This window comes from Aedes albopictus, chromosome 3, assembly GCF_035046485.1.
Source record: "Aedes albopictus strain Foshan chromosome 3, AalbF5, whole genome shotgun sequence".
NCBI classification, from domain to species: domain Eukaryota; kingdom Metazoa; phylum Arthropoda; class Insecta; order Diptera; family Culicidae; genus Aedes; species Aedes albopictus.
Genome location: NC_085138.1, coordinates 271,652,153 through 271,667,911, shown reverse-complemented (window position 1 = coordinate 271,667,911; position 15,759 = coordinate 271,652,153). Strand labels below are relative to the sequence as shown.

General features: G+C 41.3%; 1 protein-coding gene across 7 annotated transcripts in view; it reads right to left on the bottom strand.

Moving 5' to 3' along the window:
* The window catches only part of LOC109433178 (serine/threonine-protein kinase Genghis Khan), a 187,331-nt gene that overhangs the window by 57,735 nt on the left and 113,837 nt on the right, over positions 1–15,759 (bottom strand). For all 7 annotated transcript variants that reach the window (XM_062860822.1, XM_062860824.1, XM_062860825.1 and 4 more), the window contains one exon: positions 7,137–7,946. In XM_062860822.1, the coding sequence (XP_062716806.1) occupies positions 7,137–7,188 (52 nt within the window). In that variant the 5' untranslated portion in view covers positions 7,189–7,946. The remainder of the gene's footprint in view (positions 1–7,136; positions 7,947–15,759) is intronic.

The following is a 15,759-nucleotide window of genomic DNA, read 5'->3' as shown; positions in this document are numbered from 1 at the left end:
CCTTAGATTGATTTTTGGATGGCGACATAGGCCTTACCACAGGTGGCCATCTTGCCCCGAATGATTACGATACGTTTATCATTTCTTATATGGCATAATCAATTCAAAACATTGAAATTTTATTGTCCAGGATCAACAACAGTCACATATAGACACCATTGAAAATAAAAAATAATTTTTAAAACGATGTTATTTCATTACTAATCCTTAAAATCAGATGACCTGATACTATAAGAAAACACTGTTTTTGAACACTCAAATTTCAAACACTATTTTATAGTAGATTTTTCAAACAAATAGTAACTTTTTCGCACATTATAAACATGAAGCATTGTTTATAATCACAACCCATGCAGAAAATATTTTTGTGTTGCGAATTAATGCTTAAAACACAGGGTGGCCATCTTGCCCCATATGGCCATCTTGCCCCACTACCCCCTACTATGGGAAAAGTTACACTTTCAAACAAAAAATCCTAGAGGTCACCCTTTGTCTCCTAAATTTAAATCGATCAACGTTTCTTGTAGAAGAATCATTTATGAAACTTACGCCAAATTTCCTGAATTTTCTGATAAAAATATAAAACCAGGGTACCTCTTTGGTCCCGAGACCATGAAAACGTGAAAAAATTAATATATTTGCATATTTTATAGTACTTTTTACATTTTAGCCCTTTTAACGTATTTTTCCTGAAAACTACAATTTAATAGGTTTCAAACAAAAAGAAGAAGTTTAAAATCGGTAAAATGGATTAAAAGTTACGATTTTTTGAAAATTTTTAGTTTTGAAGAACCTTGATTTTTTAGATCACCCTATATGAAAATTGGTCACCCTAATGACGAAATAAAAAAATACGGGTCTAATTATTTCCGAAGAACTACAAGCCCACCAAGTTTCACGACAATCGGAGATGCACTATATCGTTTTTCTATGGAATTGCTGTAAATATATATGTATTTATAGAGTTGTAAAAAATAGTTTCAACATCTTCTGATTAAAAAAATAGCTCCTATGGCTGATGCTCGCCAAGAATATTGAGCAACTTAATTGTTTTAATAGAAGAACAATAGGAAGCAATCAGTGAAGTACTAGATTGAAAGTAGTGAGCTGGATTTTTGTATGGTGATATGATCAATTCGGGATGGTAACATAAGGCTGAATTGCAAAAGGCTGAATGCACATAAGGCTGAATACAAAAGGCTGAAACTATGGATATGTAACAAAAGGCTGAAATTTCAAAAGGCTGAAATAACAAAAGGCTGAAAACATGGCAAATTCCAAAACCTCAAATATGCATAATAATGAACTCTAAAGAATCTGAGCTGAGGGTTTAATGATTTAAAAGATGGTATTACACAAGGTATTATAATTTCCGGAATACTATTCCCCGGAGTGGCATTTGCCGAAATGTCGTTCCCGTTGGTGCTGTGTCATTATGCCGAAGGATATCAGGCCTCAAATGCCACTAAGGCGAATGGGTTATAATGATTTTAATGCTAAGGAGGTTTACTAGGCAGCCTAGTTGTATGGTTAAATTATGATCTATGCATTTACCTCGAAAGAACAGCCTTTCTAAAAAAGCGGGAAAAATCTCTGATGGAAGAGTAAGTATTGTGGCCGCAAATAGTACAGTATAACGACCAAGCGGAAAGGTTTGATGATAATATCTGCATACTAATAACTCTCCCGTGAGTGATTTTTCCTTCTATTAAAAATAGGCTGTTCTTTTGAGGTATTTGCATATATTCTGTGTTGGCATTCTCACCAATGTGTAAAATGCAGCGAGCTTCTGCGTGCGCATATTCCTTAAAAACGATTCATCGGAGATTTCGCCTTCTTTTGAACATAGGCTGTTCTTACTGTGTTTGAATGTTATAGCTGCATCTTTTCATTATCAAAGGTTTTCCTTCTTTCAAAATGTTTAAAGAACCATAATTTAAGTTCAGGTGTTGAAGCTGCTCACTTTTTACCAGATGTTTCTCCTTCTTATAAAATAGGCTATTCTTTCAAGCAGTATTATATTCGAACAGAACGTGAGCCAAAAATGAACTGAACACTTAAAATTTTTTGGTCGACAAAGCATTGAACTTGCCTGCCAGAGCTTTTGCTGCCTAAGAGCGCCCGCTCGGTTCCCATTCGACTCTGAGTTCACATGCGCTTATCTTCATCTTTAAATCCTATGTGTCTTCTTTCCTAGGACTAGAACCTTGTGCCGCATCTACATGTTTGGACGTTATTATGTTATGTCACAGGGAAATGCATCATAGATCCCTTGGTGTCACATTGTGGTCTCGGATATTGAAAAGCTCCAGGAATTCAGATTTTTCGAAACACACGATGGTCGGACTGGTTCACTCTTCAATAAAAGGAGATTGAATTAGCCCAAAAGACTGCCAAAATTGAAGGGTGAAATGGCGCAAATATGACCATTTTAGTATCACAGATACCAGGGTAACATGTTAGTCAACATGCTACGGGTTCAGTCCTTTCCAGTTCATGCCGCGTTCAATTTGCATGTTCAAATATATTTGATCGCAGTGTGCCGAGTATGAACTTCAATGCAAATTGAACGCGTTCACACTGCAGTGCTGCAATTCGGTTCTTATGCGCACAACATTGGGAGAAATAGTTTCTGCCGATATGTGATGCTAATAAACCTGTTTAGTCACCCGGAGTTCCTTGAGAGACTTAACCAGGAATGGCCAACTGATGGACCGACGATCAGACTCTATTGGTTTAGGTCAATTTTATGATTTTCGATAATTCATGCCAATAACTCCGTTACTGTATTGTATTAAATCATATGATTAGAAATCCGGATTTTCCAAAACCCATGTTGACCGGACTGGTACGCTCAGATATGGTTTCAATAGCAGAAGAATTTCTGAATCTAATGAGCTCAAAATGTTTGAAATCTGTGGAAACATGGTGGAGGTATGGCCATTTCAGTTTCGCGGATTTCGCTAGTGTTCAATTTAGAGCTCGCACGCGTTATAAATTTACATAGAACTGAACAAAGTTTAAACATTTTTGAGCAACAGTTAGGTACAATAATTTTGGCCTCAACTACCGCTTATTACCCGAATTACCCGAACAATTGTTTACATCTAAGACTCATTCAACCTAGTTTCCGAGTTGACACACATAATACTTCAAACGAGTGGAACTAAATTATTGTTGGCGAAATCCTTTGTCAATTTGAGCTAAAATAGTTTAGTATTAGCGGGGTATTGGCCGATATGATACTCAAGAAAAGTACAATAACATAGATATTATGATACCGAAATCCATAAGATTATGTTCCACTTGAATGTCTTTTTATCAGATAGAGTTAACTCACGTGACCAGATGTCCATTCGATGAATAGTCAAATCGATTGAATGGCATATACTTCCTCTTCCGTAAAATGGGTTTTGACAAAATGACCGTTTGACCCTTGGTTTGACCAAATGTACTTTCGAGCAAAGATTCTTTTGTTTCCTATGATCATTTTCAAGTCGAGTCAAATGTTTATCAGAGACCAATAGATTAACCATAAATGTCCAAAATGTCATTTCATTCGATTCTCTACAACTTTCAAAACTTTTCAACATGTTGATATCTTTCAGCCTTTTGATATCTTTCAGCCTTTTGATGCTTTCAGCCTTTTGATGCTTTCAGCCTTTTGATCATTCAGCCTTATGTGTTTCAGCCTTTTGATCATTCAGCCTTATGTGATTCAGCCTTTTGTACGTAACCCATCAATTCTCCGATTCTGCAATGAAATGGTGCAAACAGCTTGGGTTATATGATTTCTTGCCTAATTTGATGCTGTTTGAGCAAAAGTTTGGGTAACTGTGTTGTTGTATTATTTATTTCTTGCTACTTCAATAACACAGTTACCCAAAGTTTTGCTCAAACAGCATCAAATTAGGCAAGAAATCATAACCCACGCTGTTTGCAGCATTTCATTGCAGAAATGGAGAATTGATCATCTCACCATACAAAAATTCAGCTCACTACTTTCAATCTAGTACTTCACTGACTGCTTCCATTCACATCGTCTTCAGCTAGAGGCTGCACAGACTGAACACATTACTTACACTAGACAACGGACAACACAGAACACCCAGTGGCCCAGTGATTAATTTTCGTTTGACGAAAAGTTTCCACCGACTGGAGCGGGAATCGAACCCACACTCCCTGGCCTACGATACGCCTAGATGACTGCCGCCGCTAACCGCACGGCCACGAAGTCCACGGAGCTTCGTCAATAAAAGTACTGACCTGCTCAGCTATCCACATGATAATTGCGTATGGTTTTACCGAACGGTTGCTGAACCGTCGTCATGGTATAGCAATCTCGTCGTTTGTTTTTGACAGTTCGTTGGAGTGCTGTGACTACTGAGTGCTCAGTAGGTAGTTGTTTGAATTACCGAGATGATCACCGAGCACTCAGCTGTTATAATCTCGTCAAAAATATTACTGAGGTCGGTAAAAAAAAGTTAGTGTGTATAAGGCTAGCAGACAGCTTTCTACAGAAAAATTTAAAAAAAACGAAGGGTAAGGTTTTTGGAAAATTTAAATTATAAAACATCTTACTGATTTTTGAAGTCCTTCAAATATCCTCAAACATCCTCGAAGACACCATTTCATTCCAACAAATCGTTTTCGAGTTATATTTTTTTGAAAAAGATTTTAGGTTTAATCCATACGCCAAAAGTTAGGTAAAGAATATTGCAAAACAAAAAAATAACATGAAAAAACATTTTCAGATAGAAGTTCGTGCATGAGCAAAATTTCATTTGAATAGGAAGCAATCAGTGAAGTACTAGATTGAAAGTAGTGAGCTGGATTTTTGTATGGTGAGATGATTAATAGGAGGCAATCAGTGAAGTACTAGATTGAAAGTAGTGAGCTGGATTTTTGTATGGTGAGATGTTCAATTCTCCATTTCTGCAATGAAATGGTTCAAACAGCGTGGGTATTATGATTTCTTGACTAATTTGATGCTGTTTGAGCAAAAGTTTGGGTAACTGTGTTGTTGAAGTTGTATGAAATAAATAATACAACAACAAAGTTACCCAAACTTTTGCTCAAACAGCATCAAATTAGCCAAGAAATCATATAACCCACGCTGTTTGCACCAATTCATTGCAAAAATGGAGAATTGAACATCTCACCATACAAAAATCCAGCTCACTACTTTCAATCTAGTACTTCACTGATTGCCTCCTATTCTCCGTTTCTGCAATGAAATAGTGCAAACAGCGTGGGTTATATGATTTCTTGCCTAATTTGATGCTGTTTGAGCAAAACTTTTGGTAACAGTGTTGTTGAAGTTGCAAAAAATAAATAATACAACAACACAGTTACCCAAACTTTTGCTCAAACAGCATCAAATTAGGCAAGAAATCATATAACCCAAGCATTGCAGAAACGGAGAATTGATCATCTCACCATACAAAAATCCAGCTCACTACCAATTTAGTACTTCACTGATTGCTTCCTGTTGAAAAAGGTTTCGTCTACGCGATGCGTGCGTAGAGCTGAATGAAGAGGCTCTTTAGTTGAAACCTGCTTAAACTTTAAGCAGGTTAGACTTAACCTTCACATCCCGACCCCCAACATCTCATTTTCAAAATGCTGGCAATTCGTCAATTTTCATCCAATTTTTTGAAGTTGTCTTCAATCAATCATAAATTGGTGCAAGTTTATCACACCCAAGTGGCCATGTAATATCCGGAACCACTCCGGAGATATTCCAGATTGTGTTGGGGTCAGTGAGGGTGCCGAAATGGCTAAACATGATTGTTTCGTGTGTTATTATGTTCAAACCATCGATTTTCAGCGAAATTTTCATTGCGAAAAATAAAACACAACTGCGATAATCAGATTTGAATAAGTTGACCTATTTGGATCTGGACAGGTTCCGCGGGGGCCTCATTGGGGACACTTCTGGTTTTCATCCAAAACATGTCGTGCGACATATTAAACTTCATGATTTCAAATGACTGAGTCAGAAACGATATCCCGAAGTCGGTATCAACTAATGTGGCCACCCCGGAACATCTAGCATAGGTTCCACGGGGGTGACATAAGGGACATGTCTGGATTGCAACCAAAACATGCCGTGCGACGTATCAAACTTAATGATTTCGAGATAATGGGGCAGAAAAAAATTACTGAAGTATGTAGCAACTGATATGCCCGCTCCGGAGCACCTGAAACAGGTTCCGCGGGGGCCTCTCAAACACAATAACACACACGAAATAATCAATTTTAGCCATTTGGCAAAACAGACACCTCCTCCACCTCCTGACCCTAGTACAATCCGGAATATCTCCGGAATGGTTCGGGATATTACATGGCCATTTGAGTGTAATAAACTTTCATCAATTTATGATCGATTGAGGGCGACTTCAAAAAAATCGGATGAAAATTGACGAAATGCCATCATTTTGAAAATGAGTTGTCGGGGGTCGGGTATGTGAATGTTAATAGTGACTGACCCAAGAATAGTGACCAAGTAACTAAACAGTGTTCGCAACCAGGCCTGCAATCGTTTCAAAACTTCAGAGAATCGCGTTATGCCCTGATACTGTGACTTTAAGGAAGCTCTTCACTGAAGGTGAATGTAGAACGAAGCCACACCTTGAATTTTCGAAAGCACAAATCTGAAGGACCAAGTATCGCATTAAGCTGAAAAGTTGATCGATTGGTAACCACCAGCGGGTGGCAATAGTAATTTATGTAACGAGTTGCCAAAAGTTGATTTTTCAGCACGAGTCGTACATTTATCCAACGAGGCTCGCCGAGAATTTTTTGTCAAATACATGGTAATAGAGCATGCCATGATACAGCATCTGCTGTAAATCCCTGAGATTTTTTATGGTCAATTAACTCGTATCCAAAATATTCACTTTTATTGGTTAGTTCACATATGGCATGGTTCATATACGTATGGAAAATGCTCTTTAACTTTTTGGTCCATAACATCAAGTAGAATTTCAAAGACAAAACAAATAATCGCAGAATTAAATTAATAATAATACGTAACGAATAACGATTTTCCTCATGACAATGCAAATTGCTAATTGGTTCACGGCACTCCTTCCACCGGATCAAGAAACTAACGATGATTGATTGGTACATACCCGACAGGCTGGACAGGCTTAGCCCTGCTAGGCCTTTCTTTTGATCGGTCATTTTGATGGCTTATTTGCGCCCTTTCCGCCTTTCAGCGTAGATTTTTTTTCCAAATATTTCGACCACTCGCAGCAGTTTGGGCGCAAACACACGCCAATACCCTTTCACCCGTGAATCTCACTTCACTCTCTTCTACTCCACCGCTACTTTTCTGCCGAGCTATTAGTGTGGTTCTATTTTCACAAAAATAAACTATTTTTCACCACCATCACTGCTCGAGCCAATTCTTTTCTAGCTTGCCTCCCCACACAAATACACCACAACAATATGCTTTCTTCTTTTCTTTTTTCTCAATTGCACTAAACTATATTTTGGCTTGGGATCAACTATTTGCATATTATTTCAATTTTGCTCGTATTTTCTTCACACTTGCACGTTTTAAGTGCTTCACTCGAGCCCGGATAGCACGACTGGTACGGCAAATGATAGACCCACAGCGTCGCTGAACGAAACTGGCCCACCGGTACTAATTTTACATGCCTTGCCACTACTGTAGCGGTTGGTGTTATTCCTGTTGTTGTCGGTGCGGAAATGGTCCGTGTGTACTCTCTCACTGCAGCAGCACCAACAACGAGTGTCCACCATGGTTGTTTTACCAGTGATGGGTGCGCCGATGTCCAGCAGCAGCGGCCGGCGCTTCATGGTGACCAGCTTGGCCGGACCAAGCGGCGTCGCTGGACCTTGTTCATGCTACGGCCAAGAACCAACAACGGTGGCGGCTGCGGTAGCTTCGGTTGGGAAAAAGTCAAATTAGAGTCCTGAAAAAAGAGCAACGGAGAGAAGGAACAGGATTAGTGTCTGGTTTGAGCTTTTGGCTTTCTGATGGGAAAAGGATTGTATTTTTATTCCCACTAAGTTACACCCTATGACGTGTGAAGATTAAACATTCTGATGGCATTTCATATAAAATGACAATATTGCTTATGGCAAAACTGTCATATGTGCTCCCATCAGTGTGGGCGACCCGGTGTAATGTTTTCCCATGCGAACTGTGTTCTGGCTTTTCTATTCATGGAAAAGGTTATCCATCTAATTCTACCCTATCAGCATGCTGGAGAACGCCTACACAATCATTTAGAATTTATGGATGAACAACGCCCACTGAAGAAACAGGTCATAATTTCAAAGCAGGGAGCACGAGAAACGAACTTTGTGATGCCATGGAAAACTTTATGGATTTTTCTCATATGTAGGTCTTTTTTTACTAAAACGGTTTCAGAAAAACGTAAAACAGAGATATGTTAACGTGTTACTATGTTTTATACGCTTACTTACCTTACCGGTCAGGCTAAGGCCGGGGTGGCCTCTGCTGTACATAGTAGCCGCCTCCATTCCACTCGGTCCATGGCTGTTTGTCTCCAGTTCCGCACTCTGCGTAGGATCCGCAGATCGTCCTCTACTTGGTCGACCCACCTAGCTCGCTGCGCTCCACGTCTTCTTGTACCGGTCGGATGACTCTCGAGAACCATTTTAGTCGGGTTGCTATCCGACATCCTGATGACGTGACCCGCCCACCGTAGCCTCCCGATTTTCGCGGTATGGACGATGGTTGGTTCTCCCAGCAGCTTATGCAGCTCGTGGTTCATTCGCCTTCTCCACGTCCCGTCTTCCATCTGCACTCCACCGTAGATGGTACGCAACACCTTCCGTTCGAAAACTCCAAGGGCGCGTTGGTCCTCTGCACGTAGAGTCCATGTTTCGTGCCCATAGAGAACGACCGGTCTAATCAACGTTTTGTAGATGGTTAACTTCGTGTTACGGCGAACTTTATTCGATCGTAGAGTTCTGCGGAGTCCAAAGTAGGCCCGATTTCCTGCCACAATGCGCCTCTGAATTTCTCTGCTGGTGTCGTTGTCGTCGGTCACCAGTGAGCCCAAGTACACGAATTCTTCAACCGCCTCGATTTCATCACCGTCGATATGAATTCGGGGTGGCGGGCGCGGTGATTCCTCCCTGGAGCCCTTTGCCATCATGTACTTTGTCTTCGACACATTAATGACTAATCCGATTCGCCTGGCTTCACTCTTTAGTCGGATGTACGTTTCCGCCATCGTCTCAAATTTACGAGCAATAATATCAATATCATCGGCGAAACCAAGCAGCTGAACGGACTTCGTGAAAATCGTCCCACTCGTGTTTATCCCCGCTCTTCGTATTACACCCTCCAAAGCAATGTTGAACAGCAAGCACGAAAGACCATCACCTTGCCGTAACCCTCTGCGAGATTCGAAGGGACTCGAGAGTGTCCCTGATACTCGAACTACGCACATCACTCGATCCATCGTCGCCTTTATCAACCGTATCAGTTTATCCGGGAATCCGTATTCGTGCATAATCTGCCATAGCTGTTCTCGATCGATTGTATCATACGCCGATTTGAAATCGATGAACAAGTGATGTGTGGGCACGTTGTATTCGCGGCATTTCTGCAACACCTGGCGGATGGCGAACATCTGGTCCGTTGTAGCGCGTTCACCCATGAATCCAGCCTGATATTGCCCCACGAACTCTCTTGCAATCGGTGATAGACGGCGGCATAAAATTTGAGAGAGTATCTTGTAGGCAGCGCTCAGTAGTGTGATCGCGCGGTAGTTCCCGCAATCCAACTTGTCGCCCTTTTTGTAGATGGGACAAACGATACCTTCCATCCATTCCTCCGGTAATACTTCCTCCTCCCAAATCTTGGTAATGACCCAGCGTAGTGCTCTCACCAGTGCTTCTCCACCGTATTTTAGAAGCTCGCTTGGTAGTTGATCTGCTCCAGTGGCTTTGTTGTTTTTCAACCGGCCAACCTCCTCCTCAATCTCTTGAAGGTCAGGGGCCGGAAGTCTTTCGTCCTGTGCACATACTCCTAGATCTGTTACCACGCCACCTTCGGTACTTGCAACGTCGCCATTGAGGTGCTCATCGTAATGCTGCCGCCACCTCTCGACCACCTCACGCTCGCTCGTGAGAATATTCCCGTGATTATCTCGGCACATGTCGGCTTGTGGCACAAAGCCTCTGCGCGAGCGGTTCAGCTTCTCGTAGAATTTTCGTGTGTCCTTAGCGCGGTACAGCTCTTCCATCGCTTCGCGATCTCGTTCTTCCTGCTGGCGCTTCTTCATCCGGAAGACTGAGTTCTGCCTGTTCCGCGCCTGTTTGTAACGTGCCTCATTCGCTCTCGTACGGTGTTGCAGCATTCTCGCCCATGCTGCATTCTTCTCGTTTTTCAACTGTTCACATTCGCCGTCGTACCAGTCGTTTCTGTGATTCGGAGTCGCGAAGCCTAGAGCTGCAGCCGAGGTACTACCTATGGCGGATCGGATGTCCCTCCAGCCATCTTCAAGTGTAGCTGCGCCAAGCTGCTCTTCCGTTGGTAGGGCCACTGCTAACTGCTGCGCGTAGTCTTGAGCCACTTCTACGTTACGAAGTTGCTCGATGTTGAGCCGCGGCGTTCGACTTCGACGCGTGGTGATAACTGTCGAAAGTTTTGAGCGCATGCATACAGCGACTAAGTATTGCGCGCAAACCCCAAAATTTTATTCCCACCTTTGGGTTTCCGCGCCGAAGACCCAGCGCCAGATTCGGCGACAAAGAAAACTGACAGCAGTCGCCGGACAGTTGGCAATCCTGATATTTGACGGCGGCCGCCCGGTAGTCATGGGAGTGGATTGTTGTCACGCAAATAGATCTTTTCGCTGGAAATGCATGTGTATTGAGTTATTGTTGACAGATTTTCTGCAGTGTTAGTGTGAAATTCAGCGATTTTCTGTATCGCGTAGGCTTTCGCTGGAAGAAAACGTCATGTTGTTCAGCGAAGCAAGGAAAATTTTCAGTGTAAAAAGCAATAGTGATCCGAATCTATATTCGCACTGCGGTATGTGCGGACGTTGGTTATATCTGAGAAGAATTTACCGTCGATTAGAACGTGGTCGATTTGGTTTTCTGTTTGATGGTCGGGTGATCTCCAGGTGGCTTTGTGGATATCTTTGCGGGGGAAGAAAGTGCTTCGGACTACCATACCACGGGAGGCTGCAAAGTTTACGCATCGCTGGCCGTTATCATTCGATACGGCGTGCAGGCTGTTTCGCCCGATTACCGGTCTGTACATTTCCTCCCTTCCTACCTGCGCGTTCATGTCGCCGACAACGGTTTTCACGTCGCGCGGCGAGCAACCATCGTATGTTTGCTCTAACTGCGCGTAGAACGCTTTTTTCTCGTCATCGGGTCTCCCTTCGTGTGGGCAGTGGACGTTGATGATGCTGTAGTTGAAGAAACGGCCCTTAACTCTCAACATGCACATCCTTGCGTTGATCGGCTGCCACCCGATCACACGTTGTCGCATCTTGCCCAACACTATAAATCCTGTTCCCAGTTCATTAGTGGTGCCACAGCTTTGGTAGAAGGTAGCCGCTCGATGCCCGCTTTTCCACACTTTCTGTCCAGTCCAACAAAGTTCCTGCAACGCCACGATGTCGAAGTTGCGGGGATGTAGTTCGTCGTAGATTATCCTGTCACATCCTGCGAAACCTAGTGACTTGCAATTCCATGTTCCAAGTTTCCAATCGTAGTCCTTATTTCGTCGCGTGGGTCTTTGCCGATTGTATCGAGTCGTATTTTCTCCTATGTTATTCGCAATGGGGATTTTTACGGGTGGCTTATTGGGCCTACGCCAACACTCCTGTCTCGCCGGAGGGCCATCGTGCCAGTTCTGTTTAACGTCCCAACCAACACTGGGACGACCACGCTGATGGGGCTACCACCTTGGATCTAGCTGGGCGTGGTGCAGCGTTTCTTACTCAGCCGCTGGATGCCAGAACAGACGCTGTTTGAGCCGCACCTCCTTGGTGAACAGACACTCGGATCGTACCTCCTCAATCTAGCTGAAGTCAGAAGGACAACAGTGCCCAGGCTGCACTACCAGCTAAGCACACAACTCTTAGCTGGCGGTCTTTGTCATCGCTTGACCCGTGGAAGCATGAGGTAGGAACTTGTGAGGACCAGAGCAATATTGGACGCTCTCCTTATCGACTCACCGTTTTGCAGCCCGTTTGTTTTATACGCTAATATAACTAATAATGGAAATCTGTAAAGTTTTGAATTGTTAAGTGAGCATGAGCTGAACATAGATGACCGTACAATTCGTAGTTGCTACTCCCTGCTTGACTAGAACAATCAAAATTACATATAGAATTAAAAATTGATTGGCAAACCATCCTCAAGGTATATCTTTAAGAGCTCCATCCTTTGTAAATCAATAACGCCACCAACCACGTCTTTACAGCAGTGATGGAATTACTCTCCTCATGAAGCAATTCGCGAGTGTAAAGCCAACACAAGGCTTACTCACGATTCCGAGAGTAAACAGTGTGTGAGTTTATTCGCACCCGCCTGCTTCGTGAAGCAAAACAAAAACAGAAACACTAATGAGCTTTTATTCGTGAAGAACTAGTGGAGGTGCGGGAAATGCATTTTCTTGTGGTTATAATAGCAAATCCAGTGTTTATACAACATAAACTAATGCATTATGCTTCATTGTTCCTGAAAAGCAGCACTGTAAGTCGCTTCGCGAATCACATGCGAGTGCTTGCCAGCATCGTTTACTCACGAATAAAGAAGTGCGAGTATTCTCGGGCCCCTGTTGTTCATGAGTATGTTTGTTTTGGTTTGTGTCTGCTCAGCTGCAATCTTCATCATTTTCCATCCCTGCTTTACAGTCATCCAGGAAGGGAAAAAATGTTGGTACGACAGTGTTTGAATCTGAGTGAATATTTATAAAAATACGATCAGTTATCAACGGCAGCCACCACTACGAACGATCAGTCAAAGGAGGAAAAAACCGATCCAACTGCGAACGCTGTTCCTCACCAGTTGGGTGGTTCGTGAAGCAAACTGACCGGAGGAGACCATTCGTTCTAACTTGCTGCGGTGAGTGAGAGGATGTGGAAATCATTCAGTGGATTTCAATTTCACCCTACTGATCAATTTCACCCGAAATCACGGTATATTCGAACGACGAAGAGAAAGATTGAGAGAGCCACACAGTGCTAAATTATCGTTCCTCACTCTCAGTAATAAATGTTATTGCTTCCGCTCCCGCTTACTTCAGAAGCATATAGCTACCACATTGGATTCAGAAGAGCCGATAAAAAAATTGCTTCATTCAGGAAAAAAAGGCTTCATTTTTCAAGCACTGTAGTACGATATCCGATGCCGAATTTCTGCATCTCCTTTATGGTGTATTTAATAAATATATAAATTACAACGGCTGAATAAATGCTCTAAGTATTATGTTTATTGACAGAAAGAATGTACCGTAAACCGGGGTCAAATTGATCAGCGGGGCGTAATTGATCATTTGGGTACCGTAATCCGGGGTCAAATTGATCACTTTAAAACAACTTTTGCGGATAACATCAGTGCCTGTTCAAATATTGCCAGAATAATTTCTTTAAAACCAGTACCCAGTGGATCTCCATGGAACCATGTGACAGAATTTTCTTCAACAAATTTAAACTTTAAGTTAAATAACTTCAAATAGGGTATCGGGATGCTTCGTTGGCATAGTCCCCTCGTTCGGCCTATCTCAATATAAACCAAAAACTCAAACAAACACGCATAACTGGATATCGGAAAAGCTATGCGCCAAACAACTGTAACATTTCGTTTCAATTTTAGCACTTTGGAGCATTAAAATTGAATGAAAATGTCACTTTGTTTAGCTTTTGTAGACGCCATGATTCTTCGGCTTAGTGGGTAGTCTATACACATGTTCATAAATGGCATGACTCTGGAACATTTCGAATTGACTTTTCAATAACTGAACATTTGATGCGACGGTCAAAGACGCTATTTTGAACTTGTGTATTTGTTTTCTACGCATAATAACTATTTTACAAATCGAATGTGGGCCGAATATTGAGGACATTTTTTTCACTATGTACCCAAATCTTGGTCCATCAGTTAAGTGACGTCAAAAACAGCGATAAAAAGACGTCAACAACATTTCTTGTGTAAGAACCAGAAAGGACGAACAGGAAGAAAGATTTTGTGTGCGGTGACTGTAAACATATAACACAATAATAGGGTTGCGTTGTGTTCGTTACTAAATTAAGAAAGAACTTTAGTTAAAGTGATTTATTAATAGTTTTTTGAAAATTTGGCTCCGAAAATATAATTTAAAAGTAAGATTGGTGAACAAACAGAGATAATACTTCAGCAGAAATATTGAAAAAATGAGATAATTAGTGGTTCTAGTGCATGGAAAGCAATAGGCCAACGTTGTATCCACTAATAGGCCAATTTTTGTACCATAGACCAACGTTGCATACCATTGCATCGAATCTTTTGAACTCAATTAAGTAAATTCTTGAATATTTACATTAGTTTACTTTCAATTGGTGAAACATGCATTGCCTAGAGTGTGTAAAAGGGTCGACATATTATTTCTAGTGCCATTAATCCATGAGTTATGGTCAAAATTGTCAAGGCGGCTTGCAAATTAGACCAAGGAATGGTACATATAGGGTATGTGTACCATTCCTTGGCCTAATTTGCAAGCCGCCTTGACAATTTTGACCATAACTCATGAATTAATAGCACTAGAAATAATATGTTGACTCTATTACACACTCTAGGCAATGCATGTTTCTCCAATTGGAAATAAACTTACGTAAATATTCAAGAATTTACTTAATTAAGCTGAAAAGATTCGATGCGATGGTATGCAACGTTGGTCTATGGTACAAAAATTGGCCTATTAGTGGATACAACGTTGGCCTGTTGCTTTCCATGCACTAGAACCACTTATTATCTTATTTTTCCAATATTTCTGCTGAAGTATTATCTCTGTTTGTTCACCAATCTTACTTTTAAATCACATTTTCGAAGCCAAATTTTCAAAAAACTATAAAAAAAAACACTTTAACTAAAGTTCTTTCTTAATCTAGTAACAAAAACAACGCAAACCTATTATTGTGTTATATTTTTACAGTCACCGTACACAAAAGCCTTCTTCCTGTTCGTTCTTTCTGGTTCTTATGCAAGAAATGTTGTTGACGCCTTTTTATCGTTGTTTTTGACGTCACTTTACTGATGGGCCAATATTTGGGTACATAGAGAAAAAAATGTCCTCAATATTCGGCCCACATTCAATTTGTAAAATAGTTATTATTCGTTGTAAACAAATACACAAGTTCAAAATAGCGTCTTTAACCGTCGCATCAAATGTTCAGTTATTGAAAAGTCAATTCGAAATGTTCCAGAATCATGCCATTTATGATCATGTGTATAGACTACCCACTAAGCCGAAGAATCATGGCGTCTACAAAAGTTAAACAAAGTGACATTTTCATTCAATTTTAATGCTCCAAAGTGCTAAAATTGAAACGAAATGTTACAGTTGTTTGGCGCATAGCTTTTCCGATATCCAGTTATGCGTGTTTGTTTGAGTTTTTGGTTTACATTGAGATAGGCCGAACGAGGGGGCTGGGCCAACGAAGCATCCCGATACCCTACCCTATCAAATAATTGGAAATGCCACTTTGGGGCGAAATTGATCAGTATACAATTAAGCATCGGTTGAAAAGG